A 21174-nucleotide genomic window follows, 5' to 3' on the forward strand; every position below is an offset into this window, starting at 1 on the left:
GGTATCTGAGTGGAAAGCAGCTTCTCAGGGCAGGCTGGCAGCCTACACACTGTCCTGGCATGGGCACTCCGATGACAGGATGCTCTTTATGATCACTAACTACTCCCTTAACCGTAGGCCCATCCATTCTCCCTCCTTACATTCCAACATCCTGAGATCCCAGAATCTCCTTGTCTGTCTTGGCAGGAATCTGCCTGTACCTCTCACATTATTTTTCCTTTCTCCAGCTTCCATTCCTCCTCACAAGAATGGCCCTTTCTCTGCTAGAGCACCTTTCTTCCCAATTTTATGGTCCTCAGCTCCCTTCATCTTCTCCATCACTGCCCCTGATTGCTTTTTTCTCAAGTACCTTACATTTTACTGCTAGTCCAAGATCCAATTCTCTTTTCCCTGTCCTGGCATTTGCCCTCTAACTTGGGAGAAATTCTCCAGGGACACATTTGCTTTTTATAGCTACAATATGTTCTTAGGTATTATTTTCATTGTAAATATTACCCGTTAAGTGAGGAAATTTTAAGATGTCAAGAAAATAGTAACATATTATGAACTATTTCCAGCAATGTGGTAGATGATGTTTCTGAAAATCCTTTCACTCTCAAATGCCTAGAAATGATGGGAAAATTACAAGAAATACATATTGAAATACAAACCTAAGTTCATGAGAAAGGCAAAGGAATAGAAAACAGATTGTTAAGTGGGTGATGAATGTCTTGGGAGGTTTTGCAGATGAGAACTTTAGAGCAAGCCCAATGCGGAGTTAGAATTGAGACCCCTGTGTGAGCTAAGACTCTTAAGAACAAAGGAAAATGGGGGCCTCAGTCTAAGCCCCAATGGACCCTCACCAGTGGCATTTCTCATTCAAATATTTCCAAAATGAATTTCTAAGACATACAAAGAAACTAGAAAATATATGAATCAATCTAAGTTATTAAAATATAACATCAAATAATGGGAGAAAGAAAATGATACATAATTAAAACACTAGAAAAATGTATAACAGATGGAGGAATGGTAGCAGAGAGTGGAGGTAATCATTAACTTTACATTTATTATTTAACTAAATATATGAACATTTGAAACACTAAATTAGGCACTAAAATCATAGAAATAATATAATTTCCAGAATAATAGAGGGAGAAAATGAAATAAAAATAACAAAAAAAAAAACAACAAACAAACAACAACACACAAACAAACACCAAACAATCAAGAAGAGGAAAAATAAACTAATAAAAATTGAAAATATCCTAAGATACTAGAAATAAATTGAAATATATACTAAATAAAAAATGCAGTGATTGGAGAGCTAGTTAAATAATAGAGGTTGTCAGGATAAAAGAAACAAACAAAAAAACTAAATCCACCTATATGCTGTTTACAAGAGACATAACTAACACATATGGCCACACAAAGGTTGAAAGTAAAAGGATATGAACAGTTAGAATGAACATTAAAAAAAACCAACAACTTATGTTCTCATATAAGACAAACTAGACTTTAAAGCCAAAAAATATATATATTACTAGAGATCAAGAGATTCACTACACAACAATAAAAGGGTTAAATTACCAGGCTCTCCATTTTTTGCAAGGAAGAACCTCACCAGGAAAAGCTACTCACTTGTCCCAAGAGCTCTGTAACTGGCCATTATCAAGACTGTCATGTTACTTATATTCATAGGTTAAGCAGTATTCCATATATGTTATGAATATGGCATGGTATATGGTATATAAATAAGTATGGTATAGTAATTTTACCATAAAGGTAGTCTTTCTAAAAACGTTTTTATCAATTTCAAAGAGAGGAAAGGAGAAGGAGATAGGGATAGAAACATCAATGATAGAGTCATTGATCAGCTGCCTCCTGCATGCCCCCTACAGGGGATCAAGCCTGCAACCCCAGCATGAACCCTGACATGGAATTGAACCTTGTTTGACCTCCTGGTTCATGGGTCTACACTCAACCACAGAGACACACCATCTGGGTAGTAGTAGTCTTTTTAAAGAGCACATGGCATATTCTTTTCACCGCTTTTGATTTAATTTAGTCACAGGAAATAATACTGGTGATGACTCAATCTTGGACTACTAAAACTAATAAGATGCTATAAAAAAAAGCCAGTAGAAAATCACTAAAATACATTTTCTTTCTTAGTCAATATCCACGATCTCTCACTGTATTCTGGTTCATTCTCTCCCCTATCATCAAATTTTCATGTTATTTTCCTCTTTCTTTTTAGTACCCTTATAGATCTCAATAGACTTTGTTTTCCCATACTACAAGCAAGCAAGCATACAAAATTAAGTATGGGTAGCTCTATGAAAAATTCCTACTTTATCACTTAATCAAAGATTATTTTAAATGTCTTGCTGAATTGAAGGCACTATTGTGAAATAAGTTGCATTTGAAATTTTCTGTACTATTTTAAAAATATAATTGCCATATGAAGATTAATTTTCCAGAAGATGTAAACTTATGCATTTATTCTCTATCACAATTTAAATTATTCAATAATTTTACTTACAATGTTTTTAAATCCCCAAATAAATATATACATATATCCTTCAGCATATGCTTACTAATGATGCCTACAGACATCAAATGCCAAATTCTAGTAAATTTATGACTGCAAGATTACTAGTTGTATAGAAGGCAACTTTCTTACAAATGTTTTCACATATAGGCTTTTTATGATTTCATGACTTACATTTAAGTCTTTTATCCATTTTGAGTTTATTGTTGTGTATGGTGTAAATTGGTGGTCCAATGTCACTCTTTTGCATGTACCTGTCCAATGTTCCCAACACGATTTAATAAAGAGACTGTCTTCATTCCATTGTATGCTCTTGCCTCCAATGTCAAATATTAATGGAGCATAGTGGTTTGGGTGGATTTCTGGGGTCTCTATTCTGTTCTACTGGCATGTTTTTGTGTCAGTACCGGGCTGTTTTGATTACAGTGGCTTTGTAGTATAACTTGTTATCTGCTGTTGTGATCCCTCCAACTTTGTTTCTCTTTCTCAGGATTGCTGCACCTGTTTGGGGTCTTTTTTGGTTCCATATAAATTTTTGGAGTGTTTGTGCTAGATCTGTGATATATGCTGTTGGTATTTTAATTGAGGTTGCACTGACTCTATAGATTGCTTCGGGTAGCATGGACATTTTAATGATGTTAATTCTACCAATCCATGAACATGTTACATTCTTTCGCTTGTTCATATCTTTTTCTATCTCTTTTTTCATTGTTCTATAGTTTTCTGCTTATAAGTCTTTTACCTCTTGGTTAAGTTTATTCCTAAGTATGTTAATTTATTGGTTAAGTGTATTCCTAAGTATCTTTATTTAGGGCGGAGGGAAAGTAAGAAGAGATTAACCAAATAACTTATATGCTTATATGCATAACCATGGACACAAACAATAATGCAGTGAAGGCTGGGGGAGGGGTGGGAACAGAGTGGAGGGGATCAATGGAGGAAAAAAAGGGGACATCTGTAATACTCTTAATGATAGATATATTTAAAAAATGCTTTCATATATTTTACACTAAGAATATAGAAAACAAAGATAATTGCTTTTGAAGATATTCTTTCAAAGGGGGATGATAAAAAAAAACCCAAAACTATTGGCACCAAACTTGCTCTTCAAGTTTGTTTATTAATATCCACCTAGCTATAGAAAGCCAACCTTGTAGATCCTGGAAAACATATATTACAAATGTGAATGATGTGGGAAAATTGTTGTATTTTTTTGTGTTTTTCTTTTAAATATATTTTTATTGATTTCATAGAGGAAGGAGAGGGAGAAAGATAGAAACATCAATGACGAGAATCATTGATTGGCTGCCTCCTGCATGCCCCCCACTGGGGATTGAGCCTGCAACCCAGGCATGTGTCCTTGACTGGAATTGTACCTGGGACCCTGTGGTCCCCAGGCCAATGCTCTATCCACTGAGCCAAACCACCAGAATGAAAATTGTGTTTTGACAAGCTTCTAAAATTGTGTCACATCTGAGAGAAATTATAGGTTTATGCTTACAACTTGCTTTTAAAACTTGATTTTGTATAAAACATCTAAAATAAGTTTGCCTAGAAAGAAATCAATGTATGATAAAGATGAAAAAAATGTTTTTAGAGCTACACCATGAAAATTCAGCTATTTCTTGGACGAACATCTTTTTTAGATATGAAAGTAAACATAGAGAATTCAGAAACTCAACATATTCTTTCTGGATTCTATTACATGTATATTTTTATTATAATTTATGGCATATCTCCTTATATACTGTGCATATTTTGTAGTTTGATGAGAAAATATCCTTTGAGGAATACTTTAGCCAAAACGAAATTAAAATTATAAGGTATATGCAACAGAAATCTGAAAAAGAACCTCAAATCTTTATTGGTACTTATTATTTTGAAGTATCATGTTGATTTGATATTGTAAGAACCATCCTAGCAATTAAGTTTTAAATAGTTTTTAGTCCATGACTATTTTTTAGAATAACTTAGTTCATTATATCTACAAAAGGTTATTTACCTCAATACAAACATTATGGTGTATTTTTTCTACTATAGTTTCCTTGTATATATAAACTTTGAAAACACGAGATATGCTTTGGACTATTTGGAATGAACTACTTAGAATACATCTAGAGGGAGGGATGTCCTTTTTCAACTCACACAGAACCTATGGTGTAGTTAGTGGTATCCCTAAGTGGAAAAGATATCTGTTGCATAACATTTCAAACACAAAAGATTTAGGATATGACCCAAGAATCCCTAATATTCTTTAAAAATGATATTTTAGAGATTGATCATCCAAACATATTTATATTTTCCAATCTATACACATCTTATAAGTGCTTAATTTTATTTGTACCCAAACTGGCCTTTTGAAGCTAACTTCATAGTCTCATATGTTTTAGGAAGAAGGATGATGATTTATCTAAAACAAATTTTCTGAAACTGCACTCAAGAATATTATATAAATGTCCTTATGAAAAAAGCATCCAAGAATGAAATAACTTTGGTATATATTAGAATAAACAAGGATAAACCTTAAAAACAATAATGTGTACTGTGATTCATTAATAGGAAAATGCAGTAAGCAGTGTTTGGAAAATATAATATATGTTATACAGGTCCATACATTATATAGGGGGTTGTGCACTACTCATTTCAGATGTGCTTATCTCGACACTTTATGTAGTCCTTTATGAGAATACAGTGTAGTCGGTTGACTTTTAGATTATTGAACATTGTCTTTGGTAAATTCTATAATGTATTCTAAATCTTCTTACTGACGTCCAGAGTAAAATTCACCCAAGGCAATGTACAATAAAACATTTCTTTTGTCACAGGATGATTTGAGCAAAGACATGCAGGGAGCCAGAAATTAAAAATACATTTTAACCTCTTAAATAGATTATAATCTCCTTGAGTATGTGGCTTAGATTTGTTACTTTAATGTAGTCTTGACAAATAATGCAGTCCTTACATATTATAGGAACTCAAAAGTTTATATTTTCCTATGACATATAAATATATTCTATCATAATTGATCAGACTTGTTCATCTTTTAACCATGAATAGATACAAAAGTAAACATAGAGAATTCAGACACTCAACTACAACGACAAGAAGAAATATTGAGAAGCAGTGATATATTGAGAACCGGCATTCCTCACAACGTTAGCTATGAGAACAGGCCCTGCAACCCTCATTGCACCTCAGTGAGACACAGCATTTTTTCAGTGATGTCACTTTGTTCTGCTCTGTTTTGTTTTCCTTTTTATCCCAAACCCTCCTCTCAGATTTTTATCCACAGGGTTGATGGTGGATGCAAAATCACCCTGTGTGTTGTTGTTTTTTGTGTTTGTTTTTTTTTTGTGTGTGTGTATACACATGGGTGTGCCCATGAAGACATTTTAAGGGGAAGAATGTATGTGAAAAGATAACTCAATTCTGATTTCAGGAGAAAGATCTACCTCTTCTCATATTTCATTTCTTCTTCTCTGTTCATCCTAAGTATTCTACGAAATCAAATATGGATAACATATGGAAAATCACTGACAAGTAACAAGAAAAATATCTTGTTAGCTTAAGTGGAAACTTGTTTAGCCATTAGCTTTATTGCCTAACTTACATAATCCACTTACATAAAAACAATTCTCAGCTCATATGTGTTCTACATTACCGAGGACAAAAAGGGAAGCTGAAAACATTGAAATGCCTTCAGAAATGAATTTTTCACTAAGAAACTATTTGTATGATTTTTTAGGTCTACTCCTCTCTCCACCAATTTCTCTAAATAAGAAAAGTTATATGGATTAAGGAAGCAAAGAATCCTCTATCTTTTGCATCTTATCATGGTATAATTGTAATTAGTGTTGATTTGTTAAATGGCATTTTCCCAGAAAGTAACTTTGGCTCCAATGTGATAACACTGTTTCTTCTGATCTCCTTTGTATAAAATCATAGTCAATGGTTGTTGAGCTGCCTAATGTTTCTCTCTTCTATAATAATTTTTACCTCAAAAATCACATAAGCAAATTTTTCCCAAAGATAAAAATTTGAGGAATCCTTTTCTCTTGAAATTTAAAGAAAATGACAATGGACCCACAGATTATCCTTTCAATGGGTTAGTAATATGAATTCTATGAACTAGTAATACTTTATAGCATAGGACTCAAGGTACTTGGCTCTATTGTGAACAAAAAGAAAAATTACCTCAAGATGTATTGTTTTATAATTATTTTAGTAAATTGTTTTCAGTGAATAAAAGTGGAAAAGTCCTGTTTAAGACCTACTTATTGATATTCTTGCTAAACTGAATAGGTTTTGAAATATAATAACTTATAGCTATTTCAATAAAAAAGAATCTATTAGAATAATTTTCACCCTTGATCCTAAGCAACTCAATATGGCTACATTCTTTAGCTCTTCTAATTTTTTTTTTTTTAATTTTAGAGACCTTATCCTGTTAGGACCAGATACTTAAAACATCAGAGGTAAAGATCAACCATGTTCTATTAATATTTTTATCAGTTGAAATTGCTCATGTAGATGAGCAGAGTATGATTTTGTTAATTAACGGTAGATAATTACTCTCACTTTTTTTTTCCAAAGATGAGCTCAGTGCAGGGAAATTCAGGAAGAAGGAATGTTTTAGGATCCATCTCATTGCACATCATGAAACTGTGTGATGATATCAGACTTTCAGAGTATTAGGAATGCAATTACTTTTGTTTTGAACATTTCTATTTCTTGGGCTTTTCATTAAACCCAAAATTCTTTCAGTGAAACTTCTCTTTCTGTAAACTAGTTAAGAACAAATATAAAATATGGGTTGTCCATAGTGAGTCTGCTTTACTAAATGAAGGTGGCACTGGAATCCTGGGCTCTTTTCCCTTTCAGCCGGGTACTTGGCCTTGTAAGGACACAGAGCACTCTTGGTGATTTAAACAAAATGTAAATTTCTTACAGCTCATAGTGTAAACTAGGGTGTGAATTTTGTTATCATATCCACTCAATCCTACTCTGAACGCCAACCAACCACAAACTACAGTCCCTGGGGAAAATGCAGCTGGCTTTCTGTTTTGTTTTACTTTATTTATTTTTTTTTTTTGTAAATAAATTTTTTGGAACATAGTGTTCACACTACAGTATAATGACATTGTTGAGCAGATGTGACAGACAGTGTCCTGTGTAATCTGATATATTTACTACCTGTCTCTTTATGGAAAAACTTTCTGATGCTGGCCTAAAGGATCTCTGTGGACTTAATCATACCAGAAGGAAATTCCTGCAAATGTGACTGAGCTATTTTTAAGAAGATGACTATATTTATCACCTGTATCTTACAGTAGATAGTACCAAACTTTCTACTGGCGATACTACTCAATAGTTAATACATGTTCAACCCACTTCAGTCCATTACTTTAATGAAATGTCAGTGTTTCTGTTACTTGACCCAGACTGTATTTCAGTAAGAATATTCAGCAAGCTGGTTGCATTTTTATACCACGGGCAAAGACCCAGTGTATAGAAACAGTATTGCCGACTCACCTGATTCTACCCCTGGGGCGCTCAGACTGCTCTGACATAAAGCTTGTGCTGCTGAGGCGCGAGGCACTGCTGGTTCTGGAAATGGCGGACACGTCACTGACATCACTATCTGATGATTTGGCAGAGACGTTATCACAGCTTCTGTACTGATCTTTATGTATGCTATACTAAAGATTAAAAACAAGAAAGCGTGAGCTCCATCATCAGATCGTGGGAAACAGAGACATACATGGTGAGGATAATGACTATTTAGCCGACACCAAATAAATGTGCACCTTTTAAAAGTAGGTGTGGCATCTAAAACAATCCAAACATTACCATAATATATAATTTCCAATGGAAAATCCCTTGAGTGGTAAGGAATGTTCCTGGAGACTGAATTATAAATTAAACACAAAAATGAAATGCTTGGGTGGAAAACTCATTGAATTGTTTGTACATACTTTAAACCTCAAAACTGTATTTTTTTTTCTAGTACATCAGTTTCTCTTTTCTTGCTTTAGTTTTCATGACTACCTATTTTATTCACTTTCTTTAAAAAATATATATTTCTTTATTAATTTCAGAGAGAAAGGGGGAGGGAGAGAGAGATAGAAACATCAATGATGAGAGAGAATCATTGATCAGCTGCCTCCTGCATGCCCTCTAGTGGGGATCAAGCCCACAACCCAGGTATGTGCCCTTGGCTGGAATCGAACCTGGGACCCTTCATTCCACAGGCTGACGCTCTATCCACTAAGCCAAACCGGTTAGGGCTATTTTATTCACTTTCTACTCTATCCATGGTATAGACTGCTTCCATCTGTCTGTACTTCTTGATTCTTTCCAAAACTATTCAATTTACATAAACATCTCCCTTTTCTGTGACATTGCGTTCTTTCAAATTTCTTCAAAAAGTGTATCTCTTCACAAAAATGGCTGACATTACAACTTAGGGGCTGTGCCCAAGAGGAGTAAAGCAATGGCAGCAAAAAGTGGACTTTGCTTTTAAACTTTCTATTATAGCTTACTTAGACATTTTCTGATGTAAACTATCAACTCTGCAAAAAGTAAAAAATGGGATTCCTATTAAAATTTCAACATGCATTCTAGCTTATATTTAAATGTTTAAATTTGTCTTTGGTATTCATTACCTAAGATTTTAGAATCATTAGGAAAAAGGTTAAAACATGCAAAGCTATGAAAACAGTTAATCTACTCCTCTATGTCCCTGTCTCACTGTAACTGATCACACAGTGGATAATATTGCATATTATTTTAATATGTTTTAATGATAAATCTTGTATGTTTATATGATTATATATAATTTGACAATACCTAATATATAAGTGATTCTCTTATGTTAGGTATTGGAAGATCAGAAAATTTCTTATATAAAAGAACACACAGGTAAAATAAACACATGACTAAACATTGAGTATTTAAGTTTCTTATCAAGCTACTGAAATTTAGATTTATGTGTTAAGGTGTGAAATGTTTGTTAAGCCGGTAGAAAAAAAACATCCATCCTCTGATTCTCCATATTAGATGATTTTTAATGAATCTAAAATAATCCAAACATTAGATTTCTAAAAAATTGTTTAACAATTGTCTTGCTAAAGTATATAACATAAACTGATGCTAAAACCTGGTCCTGAATATACAAAAAGAGGTATAATAGAATATTTTTTAAAAAATCTTAGAGACAGAAATCATGTTTATTTAACATGATTTACCATAAGAGAGTAGTTCAGGCTTAAGACATTTAAATGTTAGTTTTAATTTTTCATTTCTCATGTGTAAGTAATGGACATGAAAACAATTCCAAATTTATAGAATATCCATAAATTATATTTCCGAAGAATTTTTCAGAACTGTGTGATTTTTTGAAAGCTGTATGCAGACCCAAAAGAAAATATATATATATATATATATATATATATATATATATATATATAATGTCCAGAACTGAGCTATTTATACAACTTCATATATGTTCTGAAAGTGATATGATTTAAGATAATGTATGCAAAGTAATGTAATAAGGTTTATCGCTAAATCCTGTGATTATGATAGCATGATCCTGACCGACATGATTCCTCTCAGTCAGAACTGGTTTTTATTTACAGAGCAGATGTGGTAAAACCTCAATATGCTCACATAGTAGAACCTGGATTTAATACTGTTACTGGAGTATAAATATAACTCATATTATTTGTTTTTGAAACTATTTTGCTAAGTAGATATATTATGCAATTATTATAATATTTCCAAATATATTGAATTAATAGCTTGCCTGTGACAGAGTCCAAGAAGAACTGGGCTCTAATACCATAAAAATCCACCCAGCAGCAGCAGATTTTCTAGAATTGTGTTGACACCCTTAACAAATGCTCCCCTTACTAGACAAATGTCAATAATAAGTAGTATAGACGATGGCATTAGGATATATGAGTGTACATGGCACCATTGTATCCAGCTAAGGAACGTCTCCTTTTCTGTAAGCCATCTCTGCCTTAACCTTTTTGTATATAACTTTTGATATTCCAGCAATGAGATAAAGGTAAGGGATTTTTAAAAGACTGTAGAACATAATAAAATTTCCTATACTGGGTAAGGAAAGATCTATCATTCTGAAATGAGGTCACAGTTTTTTTTTTACTTTTTTACTACTCTATTTATTTTCAAGTCTTGTTAAAAGTTTAAATCATAACTTTGCCTTTTTATCAAGCATAACTTGTTAAATTTCCTATTTAAAAATTAAATATTTTAATGAAAATATATATTTTGAGAAACATAGCATCCTCAGGAGGAATGTATGCTGATCATACAGCAGGCAAGTAAGTCCTTGATGTAGGAGAGGCTCTAATTATAGAGCTGCTATTTTTATAAGTGAATAATAATAAATGTTCAGCAGCTACTTACAATGCTCATCACATCAATCTTAGTTGCTGTTCCTGGTTTACATAGGCACTATTTTTAAATTGTGAGTTCCTAAATACAAATTCACTTCTCAAATATGAATTTCACTGCATCATTGAGGCATACAACTCTGTATAATATCAATGAAAAAAATAGCATGGGGGTCACATTTCAGGGATACCAAAGTCCTTTTGTGTTTGTTTGTTTTTTTCTAAAAGCAAAGTTAGTGATAATTCCTTATGCAGGATGGATGACAGGGTCAGTCAGCCTTTTAAAGGAGGGGCCAGGTTTGTAACATCTAAGGAATAGTTTTCTGGTAATGCTTGACCCTGAAAACATTTAGTTCTACTGGTTGTTTAGTTATAAATATTTTGAGAATGATGAAGTAATTTCTAATTTGACTGAGTTTCAACTAAGGTATTGCTTCATCCAAAATGTCAAATAGTTTAGGATGCTAAAAAAAGAATAAAGGGATACAGTTCAAAACTAAATGTTTATTAAATTTACAACAAAGCTAGCTCTTTTTTTAATTTTTATTGATTTCAGAGAGAAAGAGAGAGGGAGAGAGAGATAGAAACATCAATGATGAGAGAGAATCATTGATCGGCTGCCTCCTGCCCACCTCATACTGGGCATCGAGCCCGCAACCTGGGCATATGCCCTGACTGGGAATTGAACTGTGACCTCCTGGTTCATAGGTCGACGCTCAACCACTGAGCACACCGCTGGGCTTCTATATATAAATAAATAAACATACTTTTGTGGAGTAAATTATAAAGAGGTTGGGGTAAGTGGATATAAAATAAAAAATTACATGAGAGAGATTTGAGGTAACTGGAAACTAAAAATTTTATTATAAGCATTAGGCTACAATATGAATATTAGAATTGTGAAGAGTATTTACCTTTTACTTGACATATAAAATAAAAAACTAATCATTTACAACTTTTTAAAAGATATCATATCTTTGATCTCACATTTATTGATATAAGTTATACTCATTTATGTAATAGTGTAGCATCAGTTTATGAAGTCAGTAAGAGCACCAGTAATATATTTAAAAGTAATGTGTGTTTTTTAATATTCAAATGAGGGGGGGAAAGAATGCCTGTGTAAAAGAGGCAGGAAAATAATTAAATTGTATGCAAATGAAAAACTGGAGAAGAGCCTCTGAATCACACAGGAGTGCAGTGCCCATTTCAGTGATGCAAAAGCAAAAAAGGTGGTAGCTAAGTTCCAATCAGGAGCTCCAGGGCTCACCACTCTGCAGAAAGGCTGCACGAATTTTAGTATTGCCTCCTTTCTTCTGAACCTGTTTTCATCAATTTGGTAAAAAAAAAAATAGCTGTAATAAAAAATTATTCAGGGGCCTCCTGGTGCTTACCACAGGCTGTTAATACACTGACTATACAGAAATAGGAGGTCAAGTAAACTTGCCCCGTATACACTTCAGCTCAGGCCCTTTGCCTAGTCTGTATTGTGAATGGGGAGACATTGAGAAAAAAGAAAATTATTCTGAAGTATTTTTAAGGCCAGAGAACTTGGAATTTCCCAAGCAAGATCAACCTACTTTTGATTTATTACAAATATAAGTATTAGTGGTCATTGGGACTTGTAGCACACTTCACTTTGTAGATTTTTTTTATCAATTGATTAGTATTAGAGTCCTAATCCAGAATGACTCAGAAAGGCTTTTAATATTTTACCCTGATTCTCTATTTACTTATTTTTTGCCTCCTATTTTGGCCCTACCTCCTCCAGCTGTTGTATTTGACCTCATTCTTGGACATAATGCTAAGAAATCGGTGAAACATTTCCAAATGACTGCATCTGATGGAGGAGGAAGAAAGCCTAAATCACCCTGCCTCCTAATTCTTCCTGTATTTGTAGCAAAAGAAAACAAAAATGATAATAATATCCATACAGCAGACAGACAAGTAAGCTGAGTGAATGATAATAAACCACAGAGAAGATACGTGGAGCTGGAATCAGCAACTCTATGGAACATCAAGGTATTTGTGTCCCTAATTTGTTTTGCTTTACTAATTTTTCTTTGTTGTTTCAAAGTCCTATCAAATCGGGCCACACTGAGTCTTGGAGACCATAAGCATTGTCTCAGTTGGAAATCTTTTTGCAGCTAACCTAAAATGTAAAGTGATACTGCATCTGATACGAATGACTCTATGGAAGTCTGGTGACCAATCATATTTGGAAAACACTTCTTTTTTTTTGCATTAGTCTCTGAATACCTGGCTATATAATGAACAGCCTCCATTATTTAAAAATAAGTAGGTATTTTTCACCCTTCCTCCCAATCCCTTTCTCCCTGGCAACCATCGGTTTATTCTCTACATCTATGACTTTGTTTCTGTTATGTTTGTTCATTTGTTTTCTTTTCACATATAAGTGAAACCATATGGTATTCTTCTTTCCATGTCTAACTTATTTCAGTTAGCACAAGACCCTCTAGGTTCATCCATGTTGTTGCTAGTGACAAAATTTCATTCTTTTTTATGGTTAAGTAATATTCCATTATATATATATCATATCTTCTTTATTCATCTATCAATGGACACCTGGTGTGCTTCCATATTGGCTATTGTAAATAATGCTGCAATGATAATAAGGGTAATATACATATTTTGGGGGAATATAGTCAATAATATCCTGATAACTGTATGATGTCAGACGGTTACTAGACTTACTGTGGTGATCACATTGTTAGATATTTAAATGTTGAATTACTTTGTTGCACACCTGAAAGTAATGTAATATTGTATGCTAAATATATCTTAAGAAATATAAGTAGATTTTTCTAGGTTCACATTTCAAGCAAACAATATTGATTTAGTATAGGTTTATTTAATTTTTAATTTCTAAGAGGTTATTACTTCCAAAAGGGCTTCTTGATATCAAATTATAACATGGTTTTTCCTGTAATGGTTCCTGCCACTTTTGTAGTATTCTAAAAATAAGATTTTCAAATAAATCAGATAATATATATAAATTATATCATGCAATATGAAATTCTATGCATATATTAATTAAAATTATTAAATGATGGTTAGCAGTTTATAAACTCCTTAGTGTATTCTTACAAATTTATATTGAAGTATAAATTGTATTATTTATTGAGATGTGGAATTGTGTGGATTTCAGTTTCTAATAGTTTAAAATCAGTTACTTATCTTACTAAAGACAGACAATAAGAAATCTTACATCACACAATTTTACATCACACATTGGGTAACAAATCTCAATAGTAAATATCAATCAAAAATGTTATTTAAGACTATAAACCTGTAACTTAATATTTAAATGCGATATTAAATGATATTAAAGCAATCAAATTGTTTTATCTATCTTGCTTATTTATGTCATTCTGTCTATGGATAATCTATCATTAAGTGACTTTATTTTTTTTTAATTTATTGGGGTGACATCAGTTAATAAAATTATATAGGTTTCAAGTGTACAATTCTGTAATACTTCATCTGTATATTGCATTATGTGTTCACCACCCAAAAGTCAAGTCTCCTCTGTCACCAGTTATCCCACCTTTACTTTTTTCTACCTCCGCCCCCTTAGTTTCCCTCTGGTAATTACCACACTGTTGTGTGACTTTAATATCAAGTGTTTACATTTTCTTTTTAGAAAAAAACACACCCATTAAATCCAAGTAAATAAAGTTACATCTTGTGGAAATAGCAAGAAATGGGGGTTATGATACAAGACTAGCATTTGAATCACTTCTCTCATATATCTTGGTGCTTGCTAGTCCTATCTGATATACACACTGTACATTTATAAAAAGGAGGCTATTGGTTGGTTACTACTAGTTTTACCTTGGAATATTGCTCGCGATCAAGTTCTTGACTAGAACCAGACCCTGTTGTCTGCTTAAATCGATGCACTTTCATTTTCATCTGTCTTGTTCGCTCCTCCACTACTAAGCTTGCTGCAAAAACACACAATGGAAGCCTATTAAAACATGCGAAGCACCTTTTAGAAACTGAATGGTTTTTAAGATTTTAATGCTTTCGCTATGACTTCAATTAAATGAAGCTTAGAAATAACACATTAGCAAAATTAAAATATGCAGAATATACAATGCTAGCAACTGTTAATCTAAAGATGAACATGACTCTGCTCACACAGAATGGGGAACAAAAATATTAGTAACAAAATACCCTATTTCTTCATCTGTTATGAAATATTTTCAATTCCACTCATAAATGATTATGTGAAACAAATCTAATTGTGAAAATATGTTCTATACTTAATCAACTGGTTGTTGCATGTACATATATAGAGAAAACAAGTATGCATACTGAACACATCACACATATATGCACATGCTTACATGCATGCATACACCCATTTGACATCCTCAGTTAAGGGTCACCTAAAAACTTTTAATTGTAATAATCTGTTTTTTATGAGGCATTCTTATTAAATCATTAATTTATAGCAGTAGCTTTTCATGAATATTTGCCAGTCTTAAAAGTGAACTAAAAGTTTAGTTTTCTATTTCTTATGGCTATGTATGACATATATAAAATTTGTAATATAAAAATTTTAGCTCTGCATTTTATAACATGTAAAGACATATATTTCATTTAAGCCTTTATTACTCTCTTAAGTAGCAGGTGTGACTGTTTAGATGGGAAAAATTATAGCCTTCAATAAAATACGTAAAGTTAGAATTAATCATAAGAGGCTAAGTTTCAAGACCCTGACTTTAATTTTTAAATTTTACACATAAAGGAGCAAGAGCTAAGAGTACAGGGATGTGAAGCGTAAGCTCCTAAAACATACCTGTGTTGTATGAGACCTATGTTTACTTTTTACAGCTTATCTTGTGCCAATTTCCCAGACTATTCAATATCTTCATGTGTTGACATTTATTTCTAAGTTCTGTATACACATTATATATACACCAAAAATTGTGATTTATTAAGCCTTCTGCCAAGAGACCTTAATGATTTAAAGGATAACGGAAAAGATGATATATTTGATTGACTTGGCTGTTGATTGCATCTCTTGCAAGTTTATACAGATACCTGCTGTCAAATTTTTCCATTTCAATGATTAAACATGGTGTGGGAACCATGCCAGAGGCGCCTGATAGTCAAGGCGAATTAAAGCACAGAGGCCTTGTTGTCAATACACTGGACTGTCCAAGGCCACAGCATCTCATGGCATACTGTGCCCATCTATAACCTAAATGATTGATGTCACTATTGGCAACTAGCCTGCTTTGTCTAAGGCAGGCGTCCTCAAACTACGGCCCGCGGGCCACATGCAGGTGTTTTTGCCGTTTTGTTTTTTTACTTCAAAATAAGCTATGTGCAGTGTGCATAGGAATTTGTTCATAGTTTTTTTTTTAAACTATAGTCCGGCCCTCCAACCATCTGAGGGACAGTGAACTGGCCCCCTGTTTAAAAAGTTTGAGGACCCCTGGTCTAAGGAGTAATATACAGCTTACTGGCTAGATAGTAGGGAGAGTGTGTGAAGAAGATGAAGCTGGATAAAGGGAGGTGAGAGCTGGTAGTGCTATATCTGAGCTCTCTCTGAGCTTTTAGCTCAGATATAGCTACTATGTTAACCAGCCTGTGTGCTGGGCGAGTGAAGCTCAGAGGTGGTTACTGTGGTTACTATGTGAGGCTACAGAGATCAGCTAGTGTGCTGTGCAGGCAGACAGGAGAAGCTGCTGGGCCAGAGAGCTTAGGTACCGGTACAATGTGAGGCAGTGGGTCTAGAGGGCAGGGTGCAGCTGCTCAGGTAATAGCTGTAGTTAGAGAGATTAATGCTGCTTTGTAGGAAAGATGTATTTACCAGCCTATATACGGCTGCCTATATAGAATTGCTGTGAAAGACTGTTGTCTGAGGGCTACGTGGCCACTGGCTTCTGCAATAAAGACTCATTCTTATATACCTACAACTTCTCGTGCTTCTCAGTCTGCCCCGCTGTCGTAAACTGAATCATACTTATAGCAGCAGTGCTCATGCAGTGATCCCACTGCCTCTGACACAGGGCCTACCATCTCTGATAAGAGAAACTGATACCCATCTTAAAAATTAACTAAATATATAGTTTTTATTGTGTGTTCAAGTATAGACTAATAGTCTAAGAGATAAATACACAGTTTGAAATCTGAGGTTAAATGTTTAAATCATACTTTTAGCACCAGTTAGGTTTAGCTTTGTTTAAATTCAGTAAATTAGATAAAAAATATCAATCCCTAACATCACAGTTATATGAATTAAGCAATGATACATGCTTGCTTTGAAAATGTTGACTTCAGAGGCAGAAAATGATAACTATTAATGATTAAAGGATGGTTCAAGGAGATCTTGAGAAAAGCAGTTCACAAATGTATTAATTACTTGGCAACATGTAAGTCGACAATGAATATTATAAAGCAAAATGTTAATTGAGAGTAATAAGGAATTGAAACAAGTTATTGAAAAACCTGTTCTATTTATAGAAAGCCATATGCAATACATGAAAATATATAAATATCTGTTCCCTGCCTTCTGCTTATGGTGTGGGTACCTCTGGGTACCTTCTCAGTCTTTGAGTTTTGAAGAGCCAAATGCACTGTGATAACCAGTTGTACTTTATAATTAAAGCTTAAAACAATTCAAAGTAATCTCTACTTGAGATGAAAACAGATTAAAACATTAGCTTAAATTTCTCACCAAATGATATTAGTTTTATTTTAAGAATGATCTGACATTGATTAGCCCATAGGTTTGTAACCTTCATTTTAAGTACAATATAATCCTTAGGGAGGATGGTAACTGGACACTAAAAAGTTTATTTCCCAAGAGCTACTGTCTTGAAGCAGTTCTGGTAAGTTAACCTTGCTGGGACAATACCCCAACTCTCTAAACAGGATTACGTAGCTTCTGACATGGCTACATTTAAATCTTTATTTTGCAAAACTTATGTAATACTTTCAACAAAAATAAAAAAATTAAAAAACAAAATCAATAAACGTATCCTCAGGTGAGGATAGATAGATAAAAAAAACAAAACAGAAAAACAAAAAAACCTAAATCATAAGAGCGGTAGCCTAACTAAATCTTAAAATGGTTTTAAATAACTTCACTTTTACTTTTCAAAAATGATATATACAGGGGTGGGCAAAAGTAAGTTTACAGTTGTAATACCAATACATAATACAATATTTAATAAACTAGTGCCCCAGTGCAGGGATTCATGCACATTGAAAGGAAATTAATTAGAAGGTGGCCTGTGGGGCGGGACTGGGCGAGACAGGCTGGACATGCCCTGGAGCCAACCTCCTGCGGTCCCTCCCCAGACGGCCGCACCTGGGGCAATGCCACGGCTCCAAGGTTGTCTGTGCAGTGAGCAGGGTCCCTCTGGCAGGTGGGGTCCCTCTGCCTGGCCCCTCTGCCACGTCACTGCAGCTCAGCAGCTCCTACGTTGAGCATCTGCCCCCTGGGGGTCAGTGTGGGTCATACCTACCGGCCGGCCAGACAGTCGGACCGTCACTAAGCCTTTTATTTATTTATATATATATATATATATATATATATATATATATATATATATAATCTACACTAATAAAAGAGAAATATGCAAATTGACCATCACTTCACAACACCCACCAGCCAATCAGGAGTGAGTATGCAAATTAGCCAAACAAATATGGAGGCCCCGCCCCAGCTGCTCCGGGCCTCTGGGCAGCATGCATGCAGGCACAGAGCAGCCGGGCGGGGCAGGACGCCTGCTATGAGGGGGAGAGCAGGGGCGGAGGGAGCTACAGGAGCGGTGCTCCGGCTGGAGCGAAGACTGAAGGCTCTGGCTGTCACGAAGACTGAAGGCGGCGGCCAGAGTGAAGGCCTGAGTCCCGGCTGCCAGAAGAAAACCGGTGCTGGCAGCCAGGGGAAGGAAGGTCTATTGCACGAGTCTTCGTGCAACAGGCCTCTAGTATATAAAATATATATATATATATATTATAAGAATACACTCTGTGTTTCGTGTACTCGCAACTTTGCCCACCCTTGTATGTAGAGAACCTTTATTCCTAAAGAATGAAAGTTGATATCTTTTAATCTGTCAAAGAAAGAAAATCTCCAAATTAATCTTGACACAAAATCATGAGTAAATCTCCTTTGACTCTCCAGCAAAAAATCATAGTTACTATACTGTATATTGTGGAATAAAATTACCCTTTTTTCTAGATCATTGGTATGTCAATCTAAGTAGTAAGACAAATGTATAGACAGAATATTTATCACAAATTTGGACCTGATTCCATGATTTATGCAGAAAATAATAACATTTCATGATAATTAAAAGTGAACTGAATTCTTGGAATATGATTACCTGTCAAGTATCTCACTATAAGTAAGAATAACCACAGCCCTGAGAGCTCAAGTATCTTACTGTAAAAAGAATGACTACTGATTATCATTCTAAAATTTTATATTATTTTAACAATTTAATGTCAGTAAAAAAATTGAAATATAGAATAAAATGTTTTCCAATTCTCCCACAAATCCTTACATTATATTCACATTTTAGGAACATTCTGAATGTTGGCCACATTTTAAACTAACAAAATCACTAAAATACCAGTAGCTATTTATTTACAAAAAAAGATACAAAAATTGAGGAATTTTTTTAAAAGTTTCAAAACTCTAATATTAGTTAAAAACCCTTCTTATTTTCTATAGATATAATTATTATGTAATTTCATTTACCTATTAATTTATTTAATCTTTATTGTTGAAAGTATTACATAGGTCCTCCTTTTTCCCCCCATTAACCTCTTCCAACCCGCTCCTGTACCTTCCTTTCCCAGACCCTTACCACCCCATTTTCTGTGCCCATGGGTTATGCATATATGCATACAGGTTCATTGGTTGATCTCTTCCCACCCACCTTCCCCTGGCTTCCCTCTGAGGTTCAACAGTCTGTTCATGCTTCTATGTCTCTGAGTCTATTTACCCTTTTAATGAAAATATAGCTTACATACATAATACAGTCAAAAGATAAGGATGTGTTCTGTGCTAAAGACTACTTCAGCTGTAATCGCAACAGTAGCATAAACAATTTATCTCTCTTAGCCTGTGAGGTATAATTATTTATTATAAGAGTGTTTTGTAAGTTGGAATTTTTCACTATACCTTCTACATGCTGAATGATGTGTCTGACATTGAATACATTGTGCTTTTTGAAAGCAGGTATTTATTTACCTACACAATATTTGTTGGACATAACTCATTTTCTTTAGATCACTTTTACTCTATATAAATTGTTATTTGAAACTCTGGCATTTATATCAGATAAATCTACATATGCCAAGAATAAACTCACAATTACAATTAAGAAAGTATAAACTGGAACTTATTTTTAGGGGTTAAATTAAAACCATACCTATGAAGTTATTTTTTTCTTCATAATTCAACAAGAACAACTTTTGATTAATATATGCAGATGAGAAAAGTTAATAAAATTTTAAAAGTCTGTTATAATCTATTATAAATTTCTAATAAAAAGTATTAGATATTATTACAAACAAAAATAGATTAAAGTAATTCTTTCATGTCACATGCTTTGCAATAAATTCCCAATCTATTGATATGGTTGATCTTTGATGAATCTATGAACAAGCAGAGATCATTTACAAGTGTTGTTTATGCCTATAAGAATTTTTCTGTATCTATTTCATTCATAAGATTATTAAAGAATCCTGTGACTTAAAGAAAAAATAAAAAAGCTTAAGGATCATTAGTAAATCTTCCCTAACCCATCATAGAAAAATTTCTATAGAACCTCCTCCATAGAGAAGAGAATGTTATTTTCTGGGAAACTCTTTTGACTTACCAGTCATTTGTAATTTGCTTTAAAATGTAATCAATATTATAGATATAGGTACTTTCCAATCATTATAATTTAAAATTTAAATATTCACATATTTAAAATATCATTCGTAAATTTACAATTATATAAAATTAGGTTTTTCTGATCTTCAAATTCCTTAAATATTTCACAATTCTCTCTATGCATCTAGAAATTAACATTAATTTAAAATTTCAAGTGTTTGTGTCTCTAGGCAAAAGAATGATCCATATGATATATTGTTAAACTTTCCAATAGTTTCAAGTATTTTAGGTGAAATATGTATGTAAAATAAAAATGTATAAATATTATTAAATATATTAAGGTA

General features: G+C 33.5%; 1 protein-coding gene across 11 annotated transcripts in view; it reads right to left on the minus strand.

Annotated features, from left to right (window-relative positions):
- RIMS1 (regulating synaptic membrane exocytosis 1) overlaps positions 1 to 21174 on the minus strand; it is a gene marked incomplete at both ends in the record, with an annotated part of 410367 nt that overhangs the window by 58809 nt on the left and 330384 nt on the right. For 8 of the 11 annotated variants that reach the window (XM_079780191.1, XM_079780201.1, XM_079780200.1 and 5 more), the window contains 2 exons: positions 8066 to 8232; positions 14812 to 14924. The exons of the other annotated variants lie outside the window; for them this stretch is intronic. In XM_079780191.1, the coding sequence (XP_079636317.1) occupies positions 8066 to 8232; positions 14812 to 14924 (280 nt within the window). The remainder of the gene's footprint in view (positions 1 to 8065; positions 8233 to 14811; positions 14925 to 21174) is intronic. 11 annotated transcript variants of the gene reach the window in all.

Source organism: Cnephaeus nilssonii (genome assembly GCF_951640355.1).
Source record: "Cnephaeus nilssonii genome assembly, chromosome: 9".
Taxonomy (NCBI): Eukaryota; Metazoa; Chordata; class Mammalia; order Chiroptera; family Vespertilionidae; genus Cnephaeus; species Cnephaeus nilssonii.